General features: G+C 45.1%; 2 protein-coding genes across 4 annotated transcripts in view; one reads left to right on the top strand and one right to left on the bottom strand.

The window, feature by feature from the left end:
• The first annotated feature begins 411 nt into the window (after window positions 1-411).
• Window positions 412-11,469, top strand: ACAA1 (acetyl-CoA acyltransferase 1). 3 transcript variants are annotated; one of them, XM_015618437.3, is made up of 12 exons: window positions 412-615; window positions 1,472-1,565; window positions 1,818-1,875; window positions 2,696-2,775; window positions 3,212-3,254; window positions 4,764-4,862; window positions 5,272-5,352; window positions 6,987-7,177; window positions 7,265-7,444; window positions 8,212-8,267; window positions 8,738-8,883; window positions 9,181-11,469. In XM_015618437.3, the coding sequence occupies exons 1-12, from the start codon at window positions 427-429 to the stop codon at window positions 9,254-9,256; spliced, it is 1,293 nt and encodes a 430-aa protein (XP_015473923.1). In that variant the 5' UTR covers window positions 412-426; the 3' UTR covers window positions 9,257-11,469. The 3 variants fall into 3 exon arrangements, with proteins under 3 accessions (XP_015473923.1, XP_015473924.1, XP_033375982.1); XM_015618438.3 differs by lacking the exon at window positions 412-615 and adding an exon at window positions 1,072-1,247; XM_033520091.1 differs by lacking the exon at window positions 412-615 and adding an exon at window positions 1,290-1,310.
• DLEC1 (DLEC1 cilia and flagella associated protein) overlaps window positions 9,966-20,550 on the bottom strand; it is a 33,701-nt gene continuing 23,116 nt past the window's right edge. The window contains exons 29-38 of the mRNA XM_019005686.2: window positions 20,123-20,340; window positions 19,011-19,145; window positions 17,636-17,758; window positions 16,567-16,661; window positions 16,393-16,477; window positions 15,653-15,859; window positions 14,594-14,755; window positions 13,555-13,708; window positions 12,849-12,969; window positions 9,966-11,250 (exon numbers count right to left, since the gene is read on the bottom strand). Coding sequence (XP_018861231.2) covers window positions 11,142-11,250; window positions 12,849-12,969; window positions 13,555-13,708; window positions 14,594-14,755; window positions 15,653-15,859; window positions 16,393-16,477; window positions 16,567-16,661; window positions 17,636-17,758; window positions 19,011-19,145; window positions 20,123-20,340 — 1,409 coding nt within the window. The 3' untranslated portion in view covers window positions 9,966-11,141. The remainder of the gene's footprint in view (window positions 11,251-12,848; window positions 12,970-13,554; window positions 13,709-14,593; window positions 14,756-15,652; window positions 15,860-16,392; window positions 16,478-16,566; window positions 16,662-17,635; window positions 17,759-19,010; window positions 19,146-20,122; window positions 20,341-20,550) is intronic.

The following is a 20,550-nucleotide window of genomic DNA, read 5'->3' as shown; positions in this document are numbered from 1 at the left end:
TCCCTTCCCTTCCCTTCCCTTCCCTTCCCTTCCCTTCATTTTCTTTTACTTTTTTTCCCTTTTCCCCTCTTTCTATCCCTTTTTTCCCTTCCTTTTTTATTTTTCCATTATCCCGGTTGATGGGTTGGCTTCGGCGGCGGAGCGTGGTTTTGTGGGGCGTGGTCATGCAGATTAAGGGAGCGGAGAATGCAAATGAACACATCTACGTCTGCACATTGATATGCAAATTAGGGGGCGTGGTTGTGGCGCTAGGAATCTTGCTCCCGGTATGCAAATGAAGGGGCGGGCCATGCAAATGAACATAGATTACCCCCACTCTCTGGCATACAAATTAGGGGGCTTGGTCATGTAAAATAGGACTCTCGTTCCCGGTATGCAAATGAAGGGGCGTGGTCATGCAGACGAGCGGCCCGGTGCGGTGACAAGATGGCGGCGGCGGCGCGGCGGGCGCAGCTGGTGCTCGGGCACTTGGCCGGGGCCGCACCGGGGCCGGGGGCCGCCCCCAGGGCTGTGCCCTGCGCCGGGGGCCCCCCGCGGGCCAGCAGCCCCGACGACGTGGTGGTGGTGCACGGCCGCAGGACCGCTATCGGCCGCGCCCGCCGCGGCGGCTTCAAGGTACGGGCCGGGGATCCTGCCTCTCCTGCAGGTCCCCACAGGTGCTTGGCATCCCCGTTGGGAAACGGCTTCCCCCTTCTTCGGCTCCCCTCCGTGCACGCCTGGGTGCTGCACCGCTGCTTGCCAGACACCGCCCCGGAGCTGCTCTGCTCTGGAAGAGTCTAAATCTGGACGCTGGATGATGGTTTTAAGGCTGGGGGTGGGAGGGCCAGTGGATCCCCTAAAGGAGTCGGGCATTGTCCCGAGGGGTCCCCAGCTCCCCCGGCAGCCCAGGGAGCCATCGCAGTCCTGTCACCTGCCTTGGCACACGGAGCAGCCGCGGCGTGTCCCTCACTGCACAGCTTGGCACGGACCTGCCACCCTTCTGGAACCTGCTCCTCCCTGGGTGGCATCCACGGAGTCCTGGGAAAGAACAGGGTGCCAGGATGACCCCAGAGGGTGCTCGTTCCTTGTCATCCTTCCAAACAGGTCTCCTCACGCTGGCGGTACTTCCCACTAGCTGAGGGGTCACCCCTGTTTCTTTCACAAAATCAATGGAGGGGCTCCATTTACTGCGTCTTGGCACATAAATCTCTGTAGTTGTGTGTGACTTTGAAGGCCCTGCAGAGCACGTTCCTACAAATCCAAGGAAGGTGAGAAAGAAAGCAGCATGTGTGTTACAGTGCCTGAAGGAAACCTGGGGTAAAAACATGCAGGTAATTCTGCTGTGGTAGGAAAACAACAACCACAGTGAGCTGAGAAGTGGAGTAAAGCTGCCTTAGTGCCACTGGCCAGCCCTCTGAAATGGTGTGAGGCTGAACTGGTGACAGGGCACTTACTGGTGTTCACTGACGGTGCTGGTCCCCTGTGCTTTTAGGACACAACACCCGATGAGCTGCTGGCTGCTGTGATGACAGCTGTCCTTCAGGATGTCAACCTCCGCCCTGAAGTCCTGGGAGACATCTGTGTGGGTGAGTGAGTGCCTCTGCCTGGTGAAACTCCTGGTCTGGACAGCAGTGTGGGACAGGCTCCTCATGTGGGATGCTCACAAGTCTTGTGGGGCTGAAAGGGATTAGTGTGTAGCATTAGGATTTCATGCCTGTCCTGTTGGTGGTGGGGCTCTGATCTGGGGCTGAGCAGTACCGGGCTGTGGTGATGGGAACATCCCTTCAGTGCCTGTGAGAGGAACACAGCCAATTGACTGGAATTGTCTTTGCACTCAGGAAATGTGCTGCAGCCTGGAGCTGGTGCCTTGATTGCAAGAGTTGCACAGTTTCTAAGGTAAGCTCTCAGCCAGACTGAGGTTCTTCCTCTCCTCCTTGGGCTATGGAGTAGGACAGGGTTGGAGATTACAGCGAGGCTCATGCACTCCCAGGAATTACAACAAATCACCTTTTGCCTAGAAACTGGACTTTGATCGAGCACTCAGAGAACACTGATGGCAGAGACAGGGAGGCAGGTGAAGCTGATCTGTTTGTGTTGCCTGTGTTGGGCCTCTGAAAGGGACACAATGTTTTGTGGGCTCCCAGCTGCACTGTGAGGCTGCCCCTCTCTCTTCTGCATCTGGTCCCAAAACTGTGGATGGGCTCAGATCTTTCTGTCATTGCCCAGTGCTGGTCAATGGCTTGCACTGAGCTGGATCCTAGATTCCACATATTTTTGATGGATCCTAGATTCCAAATATTTCAGTCAGTTTCTGTTGCCATTGTTTGCTTCTGTTAATCACTGCACAGCTACCACTTTAGAGAGGTGCAGGCATAGCCAGCCAGCTATAATTATGAATATTATAGAACTTTTCAGGGTTTCTGGCCTGGGTCAGAGCTCAGGATCTCCAGGGGAGGGCCTTGCTTACAGAGCACCTTCTGAAGACAGACCCATGGGGACAGAGCACTTCTAGTCACTTGCAGATGAAGTGAGGAAATTATCTTTGAACTTTGCTTTCCCTTGGTGCAGGACCAGATAGATCAAGAAATGGATAAAGGGATCTGCCTGGAATTTGAGAGTTAAAATTTAATCAAGTGGATTAATGCACTCTTTAGAGCTTTGGGTTATTGTTGGTTTTTTATTACTGAGCCTTTGCCAACACTGTCTTGTTTTCCAGTGGTATTCCAGAGACGGTGCCGTGCTCCAGTGTGAACCGGCAGTGCTCCTCTGGGCTACAGGCCATTATCAACATAGCTGGTAGGTGTTGTGGGCACTGGCATCAGAGTCCATGCCTGTCCCATCCTAAGGGCTCATTCCTCTTGTCCTCCAGTCTCTCTGAGCTGTAAAACACTGATAATGTGCTGTAGGGAAGTTTCAGTGTAGTGTTAGCTAAATACTTTTATATCCTTGAGGCCAAGTTTATCCCTAGACAAATGACTTGGTTTTCTGGGAATAAATTCCACCATCACCTCCATATCAAGCAGCTTCCAGAAGGGTCCCTCCAGTTCCCTCTGGCCCCATGTTAGTCCTCAGCCCCATCAGCTGCTTGGCCTGGCTCTCACTCTGGCAGGCAGGAGGGTAAAGAAGTGCCCATTTGGCTGTAGTGGGTGCTCAGGTGTTTGGAAACTGCAGCTGGGCTGGAAATGCTTTTGCTCCTGATGACAGTAAGAATATTTATGCACTGCTGTTACAGGTGGCATCCGAAATGGATCGTATGACATTGGCTTGGCCTGTGGGTAAGGAAGTATTTTCATAGTGCTTGCTTAGGCTTCCTGAAGGTAACACTCTGTTCCTGTGCAATAGCCTGCCATAATTAGCTTTTTAGCTAATCTCCAATTAAATTGCCTCTTGAAAGACAAGCAGCTCTCTTGGATGAAGAAATTAATATCCTACGTGAGCTAATGAGTGTTCTGCAGATGTACAGGATCTGTACTGTGCTGGACAGACGAGCTGTTCTGTGCTTCAGTCCTAATATCACAAGCAATGTTTATTTTTTGGAGGATTATATAAATGTTAGGTTGGTTTTGGGGAAATACTAGTGACCATATACACATGACTTCAGAAGAAGGAATAAAAAAACCAAAACTGTTCAGTAATCCTGAAGCTAAAATACTGTGTTTCTCTTTTTTTTATAGCCTAATGACTCTAATCTTTCATTAATTACTACTGCACACAGTAATGTCCACCAATATATTGGGCTTAAAAGGACCGATGGCCTTTGCACCCCTGGGTATGCCAGACACTGGGTTTTGTTGTGGGAAGCTGTCTGGCCTTTGCCCTGCAGGGTCCTCCATGAAGACACACATTCCATAAGTTACAAATAGCTTTTGGGAGCTGGGTTTATCTCAAGTCTTACTTTTCCACAGAGTGGAGAAACCCTGAATGAAAACACAAAAGACTGTAGCTGGGGTTTCTCTTACTTAAAACCCATTCCTATGGCTATGGCTTCCTCCAGGAGCAGATACAGCTGAAGTCAAAGATGAAGTGTCCCATCTTTGAGCTAGATTAAACTGCTGATAGCACTTACTACAAGCTGCCTTACTTTCTGCTTGCCTTTCATTTTCCAGGAATATTTTCTTTGTTATTCTTCATGAAGGTATTTGTGTGGTGCAGAGTAGAATTCAAACCCTCTTCCCATTGTAGGTTTCATAATCTAGATTGACCTTACAAAAGCTCATGAGTCTTAAAGTGATAGCTTTGTATTTCTGCAGTGAATTTGAGTATCTTCAATGTGTTAATTAATTTGTGGGTGAAAGATTGCACCCTGTGCGATCCATGTCTGAAATTCTTCGTGTTGTGAAACACAAATGGTGCAACACACTGAAATCTCTTTGCCATGCTTTGCTCAATACTTCTTTTTCTACTGCCAACCTGTTCTTAAGATCTGAGTGTCTGATTCTTAAGATTTTTGTGTCTGTTGACAATTTCACTGAAAACTCCAGCCCTTGAACCTCATTATGTTTGAGGACAAATGTGCTAGAATCATAGCAATTCCTTTCTAGCTGTGGAAACACAAGAAATTAACTGTTGACATTGGTATCCTGTTCTAGTGAAGCAAGAACCAGTTGAATCTCACAATCTGTTTTCATTTCATGATAAGTCTTAAGTTGATGATTAAAGAGCTTCTGCCTCAACCAGTTCCTAATTAGCAGCTGTGTTTCTGTGGAATAATAGGAAAGCATGTTGTCAGGATATTGAGTTTTGATCAGTCTTAATGGAGCAATTCAAATTTTTCTTGTGCTTAGTGTGGAAACAATGTCCCTCAGAAGTGCCAATAACCCTGGTGATATCAGTTCCAACATGATGGATAACCCCAAAGCTCGAGACTGCCTTATTCCTATGGGGTAAGTGTTTCCACTTCCCACAGTTTAAGGGTTTTATAGATGCTGTGTCTCCTCAGTGACCATAGTTACAAATTGACCTGAATGTGGTGAGCTTGGAGCTGTGTACGTTGGCATCCTTGGTTGTGGTGGAAGATTAATGATGTAAAATGGGGGAAATCACCAACTCTGATCAAAGATTTAAGATCTGTCTTAAGATCAATGGCTTGTTGAGCAAGGAGAACAGATTTGAACATTGTTCTGGTCCTAGGTTTGATTCAGGATTAGCTCCTGACAGCAGTTCTAAGTTGAGAAGGCAGCAGTTAGCTTTCAAACTAAAGCCACTGCTTGTACCTGGTGTGATCTTAGTAGAAACCAACTGCAGCCCCATTAGATGTGTCCTAGGATTAACTCTGTGATGTTTTTTCCCCAGAATAACCTCAGAAAATGTGGCAGAGAAGTTTGGAGTTTCCCGAAAGAAGCAAGATGCCTTTGCCTTGGCTTCCCAACAAAAGTAAATGTGGTTTGTTTTTTTTTTTTTTTTTTGTTAGACCTTTTGGATTTAACCTTTTAGTTAAGAAATAAGTAGAGCTAGAAAACACACTGCTACTTCCTGGTGAAGTGCAGCCTTTGTGTTGCCTTCCAGTCCTTGATAATGAGCAAAGAAGCTTGAGGGTCTGACCGAAATTCAGTGCCTGTGCAGAATTGTGTGTGATGAGGGAACTGGAGTCCAGAGCTGTACTGGGATTGTGTGACTCACCTCACACAAGTATCACTGGGCACACAGACCCTGAACAGTGAGTACCCTGCTTGTTTCAGCATCCAGCAGTCCCTGCCCATGGCAGTGGAGGTGGAACTGGATGATCTTTAAGGTCCCTTCCAACCCAAACCATTTTGTGTTTCTATGACAGAACCTCAGGGAGGTTTCTGGGATGAGTGCATGGTGAGGTATTTTCACAGTGGCTTTGGCTCAGGATCACTGGAACCTGAACGTGGGAGCAGCAGGAGCCTCTCCCATGAGGGAACAGTTGAGTGTGGCTGTCTGTAGTGAACTGCTGAGCTTGTGAGAAGAGTGGCTTGTCCTTGCTGCAGGTGTTTGGCTCTGAGTGAGTCCAGTCCTACCTCTGATAACCTTCCTCTTGGCTTAAATCACTGCCAAAGTCAACTGACCCCTGAATCTGTAGGACTCTACTGGCAGAGCAGTGGCAGGTGATAGGGTAAAGTTTCTGCCATCAAAGAGTTAAACTTGATTTCAGAGCTCTGTTCAAGCATCAGCCTGGTCCAGTTATTTATCTAACACAGGAAGCCACTGCACAGGGTAGTTAACCTTTAAATTCCGGCCCTGCTGCTCAGGGAACTTGGCATGCCAGCCTTTCTCACTGCCATGGAACTGATAACCAAAAAGAGTATGTGAATGTGATTCTAACTCTCACATGAGGCAAGGGCTGACTTTCTGGCCTTGGTCTCAGGATATCTGTGGAGTTACTGACCTGTCCTTCAGTACTTTGCTCCAGTTCTCGCTTACCTGGGAGCATTGAAAATTTTCATTTTATTGGTAAAAGTGCAAAGTGATGAAGGGGTAAAACAAGCTTCTAGTCTCCAGTTTGTATTCTCTGTGAAGGATTTACCTCTGGAAGGTAAATCTAAATAAGCTCTACTTTGAAGGCTTTTAAAATAGCTTGTTGATAAGAAAGATTAAATCTACATGGCTTGAGCTAATTCTGGTTTAGTTAATGTATTCTGTCTGGTCATGACAGTTGTTGACTGCTGATAGTTCAGGGTTCATTTATTCTCTTACATTTGTGATGTGGCTGTACCCCTGAACACATAAAACTTCATGTTGGGGGCTGGTGGTGGTCAGTCAAGGCACAGAGGTATTGATGGGAACAGAATGGGGCTCTTGCTTTGAAATGAGTGATCCAGATTTGGGGACAATGCTCATAATGTTGATGTAGAGGTAAAAAGTTTGTCTTCCCATGAATGCAAATAAGAATTTGCCTCTTGTCTTGACCACCAATCATCAATGATGTACCAAATCCCACCTTAGTTCATTCTCTGTCAGACTGCTTTCCTTCAGTTCTCCTGCAGTTCACCTTCAAAATATATTTTAACCTTTCATACTCTTTTTTTTTTTTTTTTTTTCACCAGAGCAGCAAAAGCTCAGCAGATGGGACTGTTTAAAACAGAGATTGTTCCAGTGAAGACCACTGTTGCAGATAATGAGGGCAACAAAAAAACAATCACTGTGCACCAAGATGAAGGGATCAGGCCCTCCACAACACTGGAAGGCTTGGCAAAGCTGAAACCTGCCTTCAAAGAGGATGGAAGCACTACAGCAGGTCAGCTCAGTGTTACATTTGTGCTGTTCCTCTGGTTTCCCTGCCTTCACTAGAACAAAAAGCATGTTAATAGGTCTCTTCCAACAGGGAATGCCAGCCAGGTCAGCGATGGAGCAGCTGCTGTTCTCCTGGCAAAGCGCTCCAAGGCAGCACAGCTGGGACTGCCGGTGCTGGGCGTGCTCAGGTCCTTTGCTGTGGTGGGGGTTCCACCCGATGTGATGGGCATAGGACCGGCCTACGCCATCCCTGTTGCTGTGGAAAAGGCAGGTGAGAACCACCTGCCACTCAGGCAGTGCTGGGCACAAGCAAATCAGACTCCTTGGATTGAGATTTAACATTATATTATTCAAGCATGTGCAGCTCTTGGCCCCAGGAACCGTGAAGTTAAATCTGAAACCTTAAAAGAGGTCCTCCCTCAGATGGTTGAAATGCTTTTCCCTTGTACTGGTGTGTAAATTGTCATTCACTCACCTTTGAGAAGCTCAGGAGTAAATCCCTGCAGAGGCTCAACAAGAGTTGACATGTGGCAAGTGATTTAGTGTTCACTTAGTGCTGTTTTCCCTTGTTCATTATGACCAGTGTATAGGGGGTGGTTTTGTGTTTGGTTTTTTATGTTCTTTATAATTTTGTCATCTTATTTAGGTTTTTTACTACACTTACTGGGTTTAACAGGTTTTGTAGATGATGAGCTGATTTAGCCTGGCCTGGCTGCAGTCACATGCCCACCTGTAGCTTTATCTTTCACTCTCCAAACACCCTCAATCCTTAATCCCTCTGCAGAGAAATCACACTTAATCTGAGGAAACTTGCCAGACTCAGTGACACAATGCCATGCACTGACGTTTTGCAGTCTTTAGACATTGTTGTACATAAACTTTTTCAAGTGTAGATACTCCACATGGAGCTGAAGTTCCTCTTTTTTAGATTGAGTAGAGTTGGAATTCATAGAGGGAAGCTATCAGGCAATTACTTTCTTTGATATAGTCATGAGGCAAAAATATCTCTTTTTAACTCTTGACTTTTCTGGCCCATAGGTCTGACTCTGAATGACATTGATATATATGAAATTAATGAAGCCTTTGCAAGCCAGGTGAGTGAGCATCACGTTTGTGTTGCTACACAGCTTGGCAACTGAGAGTGTTTCAGCTTGGTCTTCAGGTTAAGATTTTTAATTTGTTCCACATAGTACATCTTCAACCAAATGTTAGTAACATGTGCAGACTATTTTCCTTTTCCTTCAAATAAAAATGACCAGGGCATTGCTTATACAGCTTAGCATTAAAAAAAGCATCCACTAAGTAAGAATTGGCTATTGTACTCTCATAGCAACTTGCAACATCTGTTTCACCAGGGCTATGATTTATTGTCAGGTTGTCTGTCTGAATGTGTGTGGGCTCAGTTTGAGATGGACAGTTTGAGCTCACTTCTGTGTGCATTGGATCAGTTCCACTCCTTTCCCCTGAGAACGATGGCCTAGCTGGAGTTTGACCTGGAGGAGGAGAGCTGAGAACTAAGGAAGGCAAGAGCATTTCCATGAAATTATTCCCTGTGTCTTTCCAGGCTGTGTACTGTGTTGAAAAGCTGGGCATTCCCATGGAGAAGGTGAACCCCCTGGGAGGAGCCATAGCACTGGGGCACCCCCTGGGCTGTACTGGTGCTCGGCAGGTCGTCACTTTGCTCAACGAACTGAAGCGCAGGGGGAAGAGGTGAGTGCTGAGCCATCAGTACTGGCCTCACCTGCTGGGTGTGCAGCTCCCACAGGCTCAGGGGTAACCAGTTTGTGTTAAGCTTTCTCTGTCTCTTGGCTGAGGTAGTAACTCTCCTTTTGGGTTAAGGTTTCTCCATCCTATGGATGGCTTTGAACCTGAATTCCTTGGGGGTCTCCTGGCAAAACAGGAGAGCAGCAGACAGCTCAAACTTACTGTAATCTTTTTGTTTTTTCCTTGGATGATTTAAACCTGAGCTTTTTCCTTTTCCTTAATTTCATATGTTTTTTATTTCAGAGCGTATGGAGTCGTGTCCATGTGCATTGGAACTGGCATGGGCGCAGCGGCCGTGTTCGAGTACCCGGGGCAGTGAGCTCCAGTGCTGACAGAACAGCCCCACAGCTCACTCTCTGCCTTCCTAGGCATAGCAAATGATTTCCACTGAAATCATGTGGGTTCTGGGATTTTTTACTAGATCTAAAAATTTTAGGCAGAAATTGTGAAGTAGAATTTAATGATTCAGCTCTGCCAAGAAGGTGAGGAAATGCAAAACTGGCACATGGCTTCCTGACATAAAAAATTAGCTCAGCTGATTTAACTACAGGCCTTAGTGTGGTGATTATGAATGAATATTATTAATTTAATTGATCTCTTTATTCTGTGAATATTACCAGAGGGAGTAGTTTATGGGACAGTATTTTTGTATGACAGATTGGCAAAAAGAGTTGCTCAAAATGAAGACATCAGTCCACATGAAAAGACTTTCCCAGCATTTCCTTAAAAGGTTTCACCATTTTGTAAGAAGTTTTAAAGAGCTTCTTTTGAAGCAAAAACTTGACATCCTTGCCTTTATAACTGTGCCTGTCCTAGCCCAGTCAGAAGGTGTCTGTGTCTTAAATTGTCCCTACACTGGAGCATGGGCTGTAGCTCGCTGCTGCTGGAACTGCTCTGAAGCCTCCAGTGGGGGAAAGTGGAAGGACTGGAACATAATTTCCACAGGAAATGCCTGAATGGAAAGGTTCTGTTGAATTGCTAGAAGCCAGGATTTGGATGTGGCCATTCCTTCTTTTACAATACATGTCTGAGTATCAGTTTGTGTGACTCCAAGGAAAATCTCGTGCTTAATCATATTTACTTACCTAACATAAAGCAAATTACAGCATTACCTTTACTGCACGCACTACATGAACATCAATGAAAGCTCAGTCCTTCAGCACTAATACAAGCATGTTCCATCTTGTATCTTTTGTCATCCCTTATTACTTGGCTGAACAAGATCACTGAAACTCAGCTTGAAAAAGAAATGTACTACTCATTGCTGCTTTAAATTTGTAACAGACAGATGTTCTTTGTCCTGACTTTTGTTTTTGCACTTAATAATACAAGTGGGTTCTTGCAATACATTTGTTTCCTTTTTATGATGATTTTTAGTTGAAGGTCATGATGAGTTGGAGCTCTTTGATATTTTCACAATCCCATGCTGTAGCCTGTCTCACCCAGCAATCACACAGGCCTGTGTGTTAGAGCCAAGAAATTGAATTACTTAGAGGGGATAATGAGCCATTAACAAAAGCCTTTTATTTAATAAGAGTGGAAAATTTAACAGACTCAGAAGTGGGAATTCCAGCGACCTTTAACTAAAATAATACTAAAATAATTTAAAGAGAAGTGAGAGTAAATGGGAACCATGTGGGGGGAAAGAATGAAAAGGAAGAAGGGTTCCTCCCTCTGTTGCTGAAGGGGATGTTCTCAAGGCCCAAACATGATGAAACACACAGGTTGGTAATTTTCCAAGGAGCTCAGGGAAAGTTGGCTCTTCCCCTTTTCATGTAAGGCACTGAGAAAACAGCCTGGGGAATGCTGGCCTATTCACCAATTCTTGCTTTTATTATGTGTCAATGTCCATTTTAATGTCAAACAAATAAATGAGGCTAAACAAAAGCTACTTTAAGGTATGAATAGTCCTTAGCTGTAATTCAAGGCATTCTGGGCTCTGCAGAGGGCTTACACAGCTGCTTTGCAATTTAAAACCTTGTTCTTTGCCTAAAGGTAAGCTTATCACAGCAATAAAAGTAACAGCATAGTGTGATTACGGCTGGTTAAGGTACCATGAGAATTTTTTTCCTCATAACCTAAATTTTTATTCTGCTAAAATTCCAGTCCCTACTAAAACAACTGCATAGATGAAAATACAGGCTCAGCTGATGGCACATCTGCATCCAGCCTGTTACCTTGACATTTGTCCCACATTGTCCTGCTTAATGCACCTTCCCACGGTGTACTCCTCGCCCTCTGAGGTGCAGCTTGCAAGGCTTCTCTTCCAGCATTCCAGAAATGGTCACAACAGCTTCATAGTCAGTGTTGCTCCTAAAATGCACAGCAAAAAGTTCAGTTACAGCTATGTACAGTCCTGTGTTTAGGGATGGGATGAAAAGGGGAGAATGGTGTCCTAAGAATGCTAACTAATGTTAGTGCCAAGCCCACAGGGCTGTGCTCCATGGGTACAATACATGGTGTTCAAAAAGAATGTTCAGGTCTGTGCCTGAAGACATTGGATTCATGTTTGAATAAATGAGAATATCATCATACTTGTGAAATTCTGATTTAAATGAATAAATGAAAGGAGGCTCTGCTGGGAGCAAACACCTGCACTGTCATGATGTGAAAACTCCCCAAGACGAAGTTTGTAGGGAAAAGTTTCTGTCACTCCCCTGAGACAAGAGGCAGTCAGTGGAGTCCAGACTGTAAATTAACACCAGAAAGGTTACAACAACTCTAGTTTTGCACCAAGGTGAAGAGCATAATTTGCCCAAGGCTAATGCCACTCAGTGCTCCTGAGCCCCTCCTCTGAAGGACTTCTCTGCGTCCAAGTGCCAGCTGTTGTAAGGGCCTGAGGCAAATGCCTGTTCTGCCAGACAGTCTTTGTTCTTTCCTTCTCATAAAACAATTCCCCTGCAGAAGGACCACTGATCTGGGGAGGTGAATTATTAAAATCATCTCATATCTTGCATATAATTATCTCCTAATGCCACATTGATCCCACACTCTGCTGGTGTTGGGAATTCTTCCTACAGAGCCTCACAGATGAGCTGGCTGCTACACAGCAACATCTTTGCTTTCTGGTATTTCCAGGCATTTTCAGCCATGCTGATTAGCGTACGTGTCAGACAAAAAGAAGTGCTTCAGGCATATTCAGAAGAACTGCAGAAAAATTTAGACAGAAGTCTGGGGAGGCTTCTGGTCCACCATGCTTCTCTAAGTAGGGACAGTTAGTGCAGCTGCTCAAGGCTCCATCCCACTGCGGTATCGGTAGTGATGGAAATCACTGGCTTGTGCTCCAAGGAGATGGAAGTTAGGACAACAACAAGTCTGCTTGAAATTTCCCTGTCAGCAGTTTTCAGAGCTCACTGAAATCACTGGGATAGACTTGTTTTACCTTCCTGCCACCATATGATAACCTCCAAATATAATTTGTAATGGAAAATGATTTTTTTGTTGTTTTTTACAGGAGTTGTGTCTCCCTAATCAGAACAGAGAAATTAGTCTTTGGTTCATCACAGAATCATGGAATGTCCTGGGTTGGAAGAGACAGCAAAGCTCCTCTTGTTCCAAGCCCCTGCCCCGAGCAGGGAAGCCTTCCACTAGAACTAGTTGCTCAAAGCCTCATCCAGCCTAGCCTGAAACAATTCTAGAGATGGGGCAGCCATGGCTTCTCTGGGCAGCCTGTGCCAGGGCCTCACCACCCTCACAGTGCTGAAGTTCCTTCCAATCTAACCCTGCCCTCTGGCAGTGTGAAGCCATTCCCCCTTGTCCCATCACTCTACAACTTTGTCCCAAGTCCCCCTCCAGCTCTCCTGGAGCCCCTTTAGGCAATGGAAGGGGCTCTGAGGCTCCCTAGAGCCTTCTCCAGGCTGAACACCCCCAGCTCTCTGTCAACAGCACAATTTCAGTCTTATTAACTGTACCTTGCAGTAAAACTGATCTGCAGAATCTCTCTGGTAGGTGCCTCCCCTTCACGTGCCTCCAAAATGCCTTTATTTGGGAAGATGGAAAATACTTCCATGGCTTTAGGCCTTTTCTGTTCATCTGCAGTGGAAGGGACAAATATTAAACAAAGCCATACAAGACCCTTTGTGTGTGTACAGCAAGAAGCACTCATGGCCAATTCACCTCGGCTGAGCAACTAATAAATCATGTCTCACACTGTCAGAGAAACCAGTTTCTCTGCATGTGCCCAGACTCTGTTTTCATGTTCTAATCAAGGGAAACAATGATCAGTGCTCTCCACATTTGAAATAATACGGCCCTGATCTTCTTTCCTCTGGAGCCCATCTGTTACTAACAGCATTAGGCTCATGTTCAAACTGAACCCATGAGGAGCCACTGCTTCTTGTTGCCTCTCAGGACTGATGATTTAAATGAGCAGAGCATGTCCAAGAATGTGAGGGCTGAGACTCAATCTTTTGGTTAGATGTTGAGTAACTGCTGAAATCAGTAGTGGTAAAATAATGTCAAAAAAGTGAGGGAAAAGCCCACATAAGTGAGAATAAGAGCAGACCATATATGTTTGCACCCAAGATATCAAGTGAGTGCATACAGTCTTGATAAAAACACTGAATAGTGAAACTCTACAACAAAGAAACCAATTGCAAAACCAGAATTGCAGAATACCCAGCAAAGCAGTCCAGTAGCTTCTGCAGCCGCTCCGGTTATACAGGAAGACATGTTCTATCTTGGTCTGTGCAACAAAGCAGGTCTGGAAATCAACCATGTCACAGGAGAGCTCCAGGACTGGAATAGTGAGGTAGGCAGTCACTGGGACCAGCTGCAAAACAGGGGAAAGGGAAAAGAGAATAAAACCCACCTCATTTTTAAAGAGCTTTAATAATTCCTGCTCCAGCTGGATCATTCTTAACCCCAACCACTGAATCAAGAGTCATTGTTCTGTGTTTTTTCACACTAGAGTCAATTTCTATTCTACAGCCTTGAGTGAATCGAGTTGTTGTAAAAGTGTGTTGCTTTTTTGGGACAGGTTTTCAAACCAGACACTGTGGTCTTAATGAAGTAACAGGAGTGAACGTTCTCATTTGTTTTTAGGGTTTTCTGTGGAGCTGCAGACATTACAGCATCTGGTCCCTCAGGACTGTATATGGCCCACTGTGAGTCATTCAGTTTGTGCAGATTCCCCAAGATTATGATGCAGTTGACTGTATCTGAGATATAGTGCTCAGTCTGACACAGGTCACACCTCAGAAATACCTGGTATGAAAAGAAAATACAAGTGCCTGCAGTGTACTGGGATGCTGAAGGCTGGGAATGGGGCTTTGAACACGTGCTCAGTGGACTTGGGAGCCTTTCCAGAAGTCCTTTGGTGCTGCAGGAGGCAGTGCCTGGTGACTCAGGCATGGTTTGTTCCTTGAGACAGCCCTGACCCATCTCAGAGTCATCCTGTGACTGGGTGTGTGGACCTTTGAGTGTCACCCGGGCTGCCATGCAGAGAGCTGGGACCAGCACCAGGGTGTGACCCCAACCTGCACAGCCCACCTGGGAGTTCCTGCAGAGAGCAACCCCACAGCCACTTATCTTACCTGGATGACCCCATTTACTCCAGAGGTGCCTGTAATTCAAGGCTGAGTAAACCCTAATCCAAGTCAGAGATGCTGCTGAAATAGCCCTTTCCCAGGGCCCAGAGATCCTGTCCTGACCTTACCTGGGTAGTGTAGTTACTGTGCTCAATGACCAGATTTTGATTAAACTTCAGCTTTCTCTCTCCATTCTCCAGCTGGAGCACTTGGCATCCAGGAAGCAGCTGGGTCTCTGGCAAATGTTGATACCTAAGTAACTCCAGAGTTGTGTGGAATGACACTTTCACCTGTGGGAAGAGGAATTCTCATGACCATCACGTAAGATGACACTGTGTGCAGGAAATCCAAAGTACACGTTGCACAAAGGCCCAGGCACATATTTTCCCACTGGAACCCAAAGGTGTCGTGCCAGGAGCCAAATTCCCACTGGAACAAAGCAATACAATTGAAGAAAAAAATACAGCTATTTCCTATGAATCCAGAAAACGGAGATGGAGTGTAAAGGTGAACAGCTGATCTCTGAAACACAGGGGAGAAACAGTCTCTAGCAAGCTAAGGGTTTTGAGTTCCTGAGGGTACAAATATCATGCTCCCAAAGCTTACACATGTAAATCCTCTTTCTTCCCACACATGCAGAATTGAAATGTGTATGTCTCTATGTCAAAATGAACACAATAGAATAAGAAGCACACTTCAAAAAGGCGACAGTTACTCATTCTTTGCAGGTTACCTAATTCTCTGCTCTGGGATTTTGTTTCCTTTAATGTAATTTGTACACCCAAAACTAATCAAATTTTCCTCTCCTTGCACTGCTTCCATCTAATTCAAGGAAATGAGGGAAGACTGCAGTCCTTGAAAATCTTTTAATTTGTCCAACATATATATATGTATATTGATTTAAGTGTGTTCCAAACTCACAGGGTTTTCTGCAGGAGTTTGCTATCGGCCAGAGTTGATGGGAAAAGCACATCAGGAACATAAAAGATTATTTGCAGAAAAAATAATCTGCACCTGCAATATAGCAGGCAAAATGACAGTAATTAGCATTTGCTGATACACCACCATTTCCCCTGAAACTGGGAGACTTCCATGCTGGTTGTGTTTTTCTGTGGTTCATCTGGGCCACACTAACACACCAACTGCTAAACTCTATTCTGACACAGGATTATTATTTTTGAGCCTACCAGCATGTTTTGCTGTGGATAAAGTACATGTGGTTGCTGTTCCCTTTCCCTCTTCTTGCTGTGGGATGATTTGGTGCTCTTTTCGGGATCTGTGATGGAGAAGCTGAAGGGTGTAGAGGGCGTAGACAGAAAGAGCCTGAAGTGCAGAGGAACCTTGGTACAATTCATGAGTTTCAAACTCTGAGTAATTACTGCATCTGTCAAAACCTGGGGGAGAAATGATTCAGAACTGGTCAGTTTTAACTCCCTGGAGAGGATTGTGTTGCTCTGTCTGGTCATGGAGCACCAGCAGGGATCTGAAGTATTTTACCCCAAAGCAACCCAGTATTTTCTACCTGTGTTATTCAACATCATTTGAGTGAAAAACCAAAATAAAAATAGTGTAATAAAGTCTAAGTTTTCAAATGTCAAGAGTCACAGCGACTGAAGTGACTCATTTTGCTTTTGTACCTTTATATCCTGAAAATCAGAACTTATTTTTCTACTTACAAACTCCCCTACAATGAAAGAAAATTTGGAATAAAACAGGCATTGTCTGAACTCAGCTTTTCTTATTCCTGGATAATAAGTATTTGTAGTGCTTTTTCTTGTTCCCTTGCTATGTGCAATATAGAAAATGAGCCTACTGGTGATTAGGATCTTCACAGCACATTTTCACAGCTATGTGCACACTGCTCTGAATTCTCCCAGCAGCACAGCAATACAAAGCAGCCAAGTACATCAGTGTGGGAAATACTTACTCCGTAAAAAGGCCTAGCAGCTAGGAGATCACTCGCCACTGAATAGAACACCATTCCTCTGTCATGATCCATCTCCACTTCTAACCTGAGTGTAAAGAACCGGGGCTGGTCACAGCCCTGTCCCAGGCTGATCCATTCCCTGAGGGTGCCAGCTGTGAGCACGGTGGGACTTACCAGGGATGCCTCACGACAGCCTCCACGTACACCCGTAACGGTGGAGCTTCATAGCCATGACCACGCTGCACCTTGTTGGGCACCATCCTCACAAGCTGACAGCAACATGGAAACAGAAACCATGTGGGAAATGGTAGCACTAAACCTGAAATGCTGTTTTGAGCCTGAGAGACTGTCAGCCAAAATAGGATTGTGCTTGGCAATGTGCCTGTCTGTAAGACATGATGGAACAGCAGAGGCCAAGCAGTAGCCGAGCTCTGAAAGGCTGTGGGTGATTCAGATGCAGGGCAGGTTTAGATCAGATGTTGGGATTCTTCACCCTGAGGATGGTGAGGCCCTGGCACAGGTTCCCCAGAGAAGCTGTGGCTGTCCCATCTCTGGAAGCATTCAAGGACAGGTTGGATGGAGTGTGGAATAATTTTTTCTGGTTAAAGATGTTGCTGCACATGGCAGGGGTGTGGAGCTAGATGGTCCTTTCCAACCCACACCACTCCAGGTCTCTATTATTCTACATTTCTTTCTTCAGGAATAAGGGTTATTTGGGTTCTTTTTATTGAACATTCTATTATCACTCATTTAGGTTACATTGCACCTTTGCAATAATTCATATCAGAGAATTGCTGAGCCATTCATAAAACACTGTTCAAGCCTCACATCAGCAGTTGTTGAAGAGGAAGTTTCCCAGAGGAGAGACATGTTGTCCAAATTCACACAGGAAGGTGGATGCAGAGCCAGGAACAGGACTCAGCAGTCCTGAGTCTCACTTCCATTGTTAACTATTGTTATCACTAAAACCTGATGTTGTGACAGCATTTCAAACCCTGGGCTTTTGTCTGGGGTCTGCTGTCCCAGACAATGCAAGAAGATAGCGACATTCCCACCCCAGAATGCTTCCAAGCTCAAAGAGAAATGCAACAGATGAACAGCCCTGGTTAAGGAAGGATGTACAGGATAGCAGGAACAGGACTGTTTACACAGACTGGCCAGGTAACAGCAGCCTGTACATAAATTACAGGAAGGGAAACGATATTCCCCATTACCTTTGGCCTTGCTGTGACAGTCGGTTTACCTTGTCATCCAGGCTCATGAAGCCCAGCAGCACCGCTTCACAACCCAGCTCAGCCTCGGTGTCAGGAAGGACGAGCGGGGTGAAGGAGATGTGAACGTCGCTGCTGCCACCTCCTGGAACCACCTGCAGCCGGGAAAGAGTGTTTAGTGCAGGGACCTGCCGGGGACTGCACAAGAACCCGGGACTCAGCTGCCAAAACTGAGTTGCACAAGCAGCACGAAATCCCCCGGGCATGGGCTCAGGCTTGCATGAAAATGCCAACATGTGACAGAAAAACTGACAATTACTTCAACTGCAAATATCACTGTGGCCACTTTTTAGCAGCAACAGAGTTTAAGCACAGTTAGAGACCAACTCTCTAAGTATATAAACATATGTAACATCTGTTTGTTTTTAAAAATACACAGTTCTGCCCACTCTTACTCCCTGACTACCTCAGGTGATTATTCCACAACTTACATACATATGAAACAATTTTTGAAGAATTACAAGTGTTAACTAAGTATATTACAATTCAGTTTAGTCTTGGCTATTTTTCAATTTTACATGACAGCAGGGAACGTAATCAAACACAACAGCCAGCTGCAGTGGATTTTCTGTGATTTACAAGTTGACTCAATTCTGCTTCCTTCAGGTGAATTATGCAGGTTATGGTTAAATCCTGATATTGCTGCTGGCTACACCCCACAAAAGCTGCCTCCACAGTGAGACACTTGTTTGTCTGACCTTTCTCAGCCTCAGCCACCTCAGAGCTGACTGCAGCTTCATTTCTGTCATCATTTCTTTTATGTAATCTTTAGCTCATTTTAACTTGTAACTGAAACCCTTTGGCAAAAAAATATTTAAAAATAAAATTGGCACACTGATGTTTTGGGCAACCTTGTCACTCATAGGTAGATCTTTCCAATGCTGTTTTGTCTTTATGATATTCCCATGGGATTGTGGCACTGTGCCTGTATTTGCACAACTTATGTGTGAAGCACTGGGGGTTACAATGGTTTATCCAAGAGTTCTCTGCTGAGTATTCCTTGCCCAGCAGCTGATTTCCAGCTCTGCATGTTTCCAGAGCTTCAGGCTGGATGGCTCCCACATTTCACCATGGCAACCCAAGTGAGAAGACAAGAGATGCCACTCTGGAGTACAACTAACACTTAAGTCCAGTCATCAGTTCACTGCTCAGATGTAGGTAGGACACTTTCTGTTGACCTTGCAAACTCTTCTCATGATCATCTCCAAAGCCTTCCAGCCTGATGTTTCACTCTTTAGTAGAGTCTACCTCAAACCAAACTCAAAGCTTCCTCCTTCTCATTCTCTGTCTCCTCTGCCCTGCAGAAAATGTGTTAAATCTAAGCCCAAAGAAAATATAAAAGCTTACTATCTGCCTTGGAGCAGTGCAGTAGGGGCTGTCTGCAGGCACCCCCTCATGAGGTCGGATAAGTACAGAGATATTTTTCTCTCCTGTAGACTCCTGACTGCTGATTTCCTTCTCTTTGCTGTCAGAACCTGGAGGCTACAGAGACACAGGGGTGGGGAATGGTTAAAACTGTTACACTGCAAGGGAGGAATGTGAGTGATGTGCACAGGTCAGGAAGAATGGCCAGCTCCAGTTTCTTTCTGGCACAAGGGCCAGACACGTGGATGTGTCCTTTACATTAATTTTCTCATCCACAGAGTAGCTCTCCTGAAACTGCTTCTGAATTCCTTGGAAAATGTGCATGCTTGGACCCTGCCCTGCCTAGAGAAGTGCCCAACTATGGTATTTCTGGTACATTATACAAACTAGCAGTCTGGGGCAACACTGTTCCCTTTGTGCACAAGAAAGGCTAGAGCTGTGTTCAAACTGTGCTTGCTGAGCTGAAGCACAGAAAATGTGATTTTAGTATCTTCCCTGTGAAGCTTTTGTCAGAGAAATGTACAATATCCTGGGGGATACCTTCTCCCTGTCACTCCCAGCCCCTCAAGACAGTAAATTGCCACATTATAATCACACTTCTTGAGTAATAGATGTTACTATATTCTAAGAGAACCAATCTAATTTTATTACTGGGATAAATACCTATAATAATAGGTAATATAATTAGCTGCAATTCAGAATTTGCAGGGTAGGTTCTACTCCCTGCCTACAGCACATGCTGAAAGCACCCACGAGAAAAGCAGAGCCAAATTAAGGAGTTTTAGTTATTTTAATTCTTTCATGTAATAATGACAATAGTTTGTCAGTGACAGTATTTTAAATAGTATTTCTTTAGCTTTTTAAACACTTTTAAGGAGAGCTAATTGCTTATAGCTGACTCTGGAAACAGATTGCTGATTCCCATAGCCACCTACCCACGTACTGTGTGTTTGACTGGGAGAGGAGCTGGCATTTCTTTTAACAATCCAGCTCTTAGTTACAAGTTCTATCTCCTGTTATTGTTTTCAACCCTTCATGCCAAAAAACCCATCATGTATCTCAGCAGCAGTACAAGAAACAGCCTAAGAGCTGACCTCATCCGTGGCTTCCAAAGCTGGATAAATGCTTCCACAGGGAATGAGAGTTGGATCCAGCTTTAACACGACCTCTGACTCTGAGGTGCTACCACTTGATGCAGCCCCGTTTCCAGCCATGTCCACAGGAGGAAAAGGGTCTCCAAAGAGCACCAACAGGTCCACCAGCTTTTCATCATCCGGCTCTTGGTTGTAAATTTCCAAGTCCAGGCGGATATCTGAATGGGAAAGGAAAAAAGGACAATTACTTCCAGTCAGTGAGAGGACTCGTGGCTCAGTTGGTACCAGAATATCAAGTAACAAACTTGTATCTGGCAACTGGATTTGCATTAAAGTGTATCTCTTAGGTTTCCCATGTTTGCTGTAAACTAAAATGTTTTAAGAGCTTTCTATAGTTTGGCTACTTTCTATGTCAGAAACTATAATCA

Source organism: Parus major, chromosome 2 (genome assembly GCF_001522545.3).
Source record: "Parus major isolate Abel chromosome 2, Parus_major1.1, whole genome shotgun sequence".
Taxonomy (NCBI): Eukaryota; Metazoa; Chordata; class Aves; order Passeriformes; family Paridae; genus Parus; species Parus major.
This window is presented reverse-complemented; position numbering and strand designations above follow the sequence as displayed.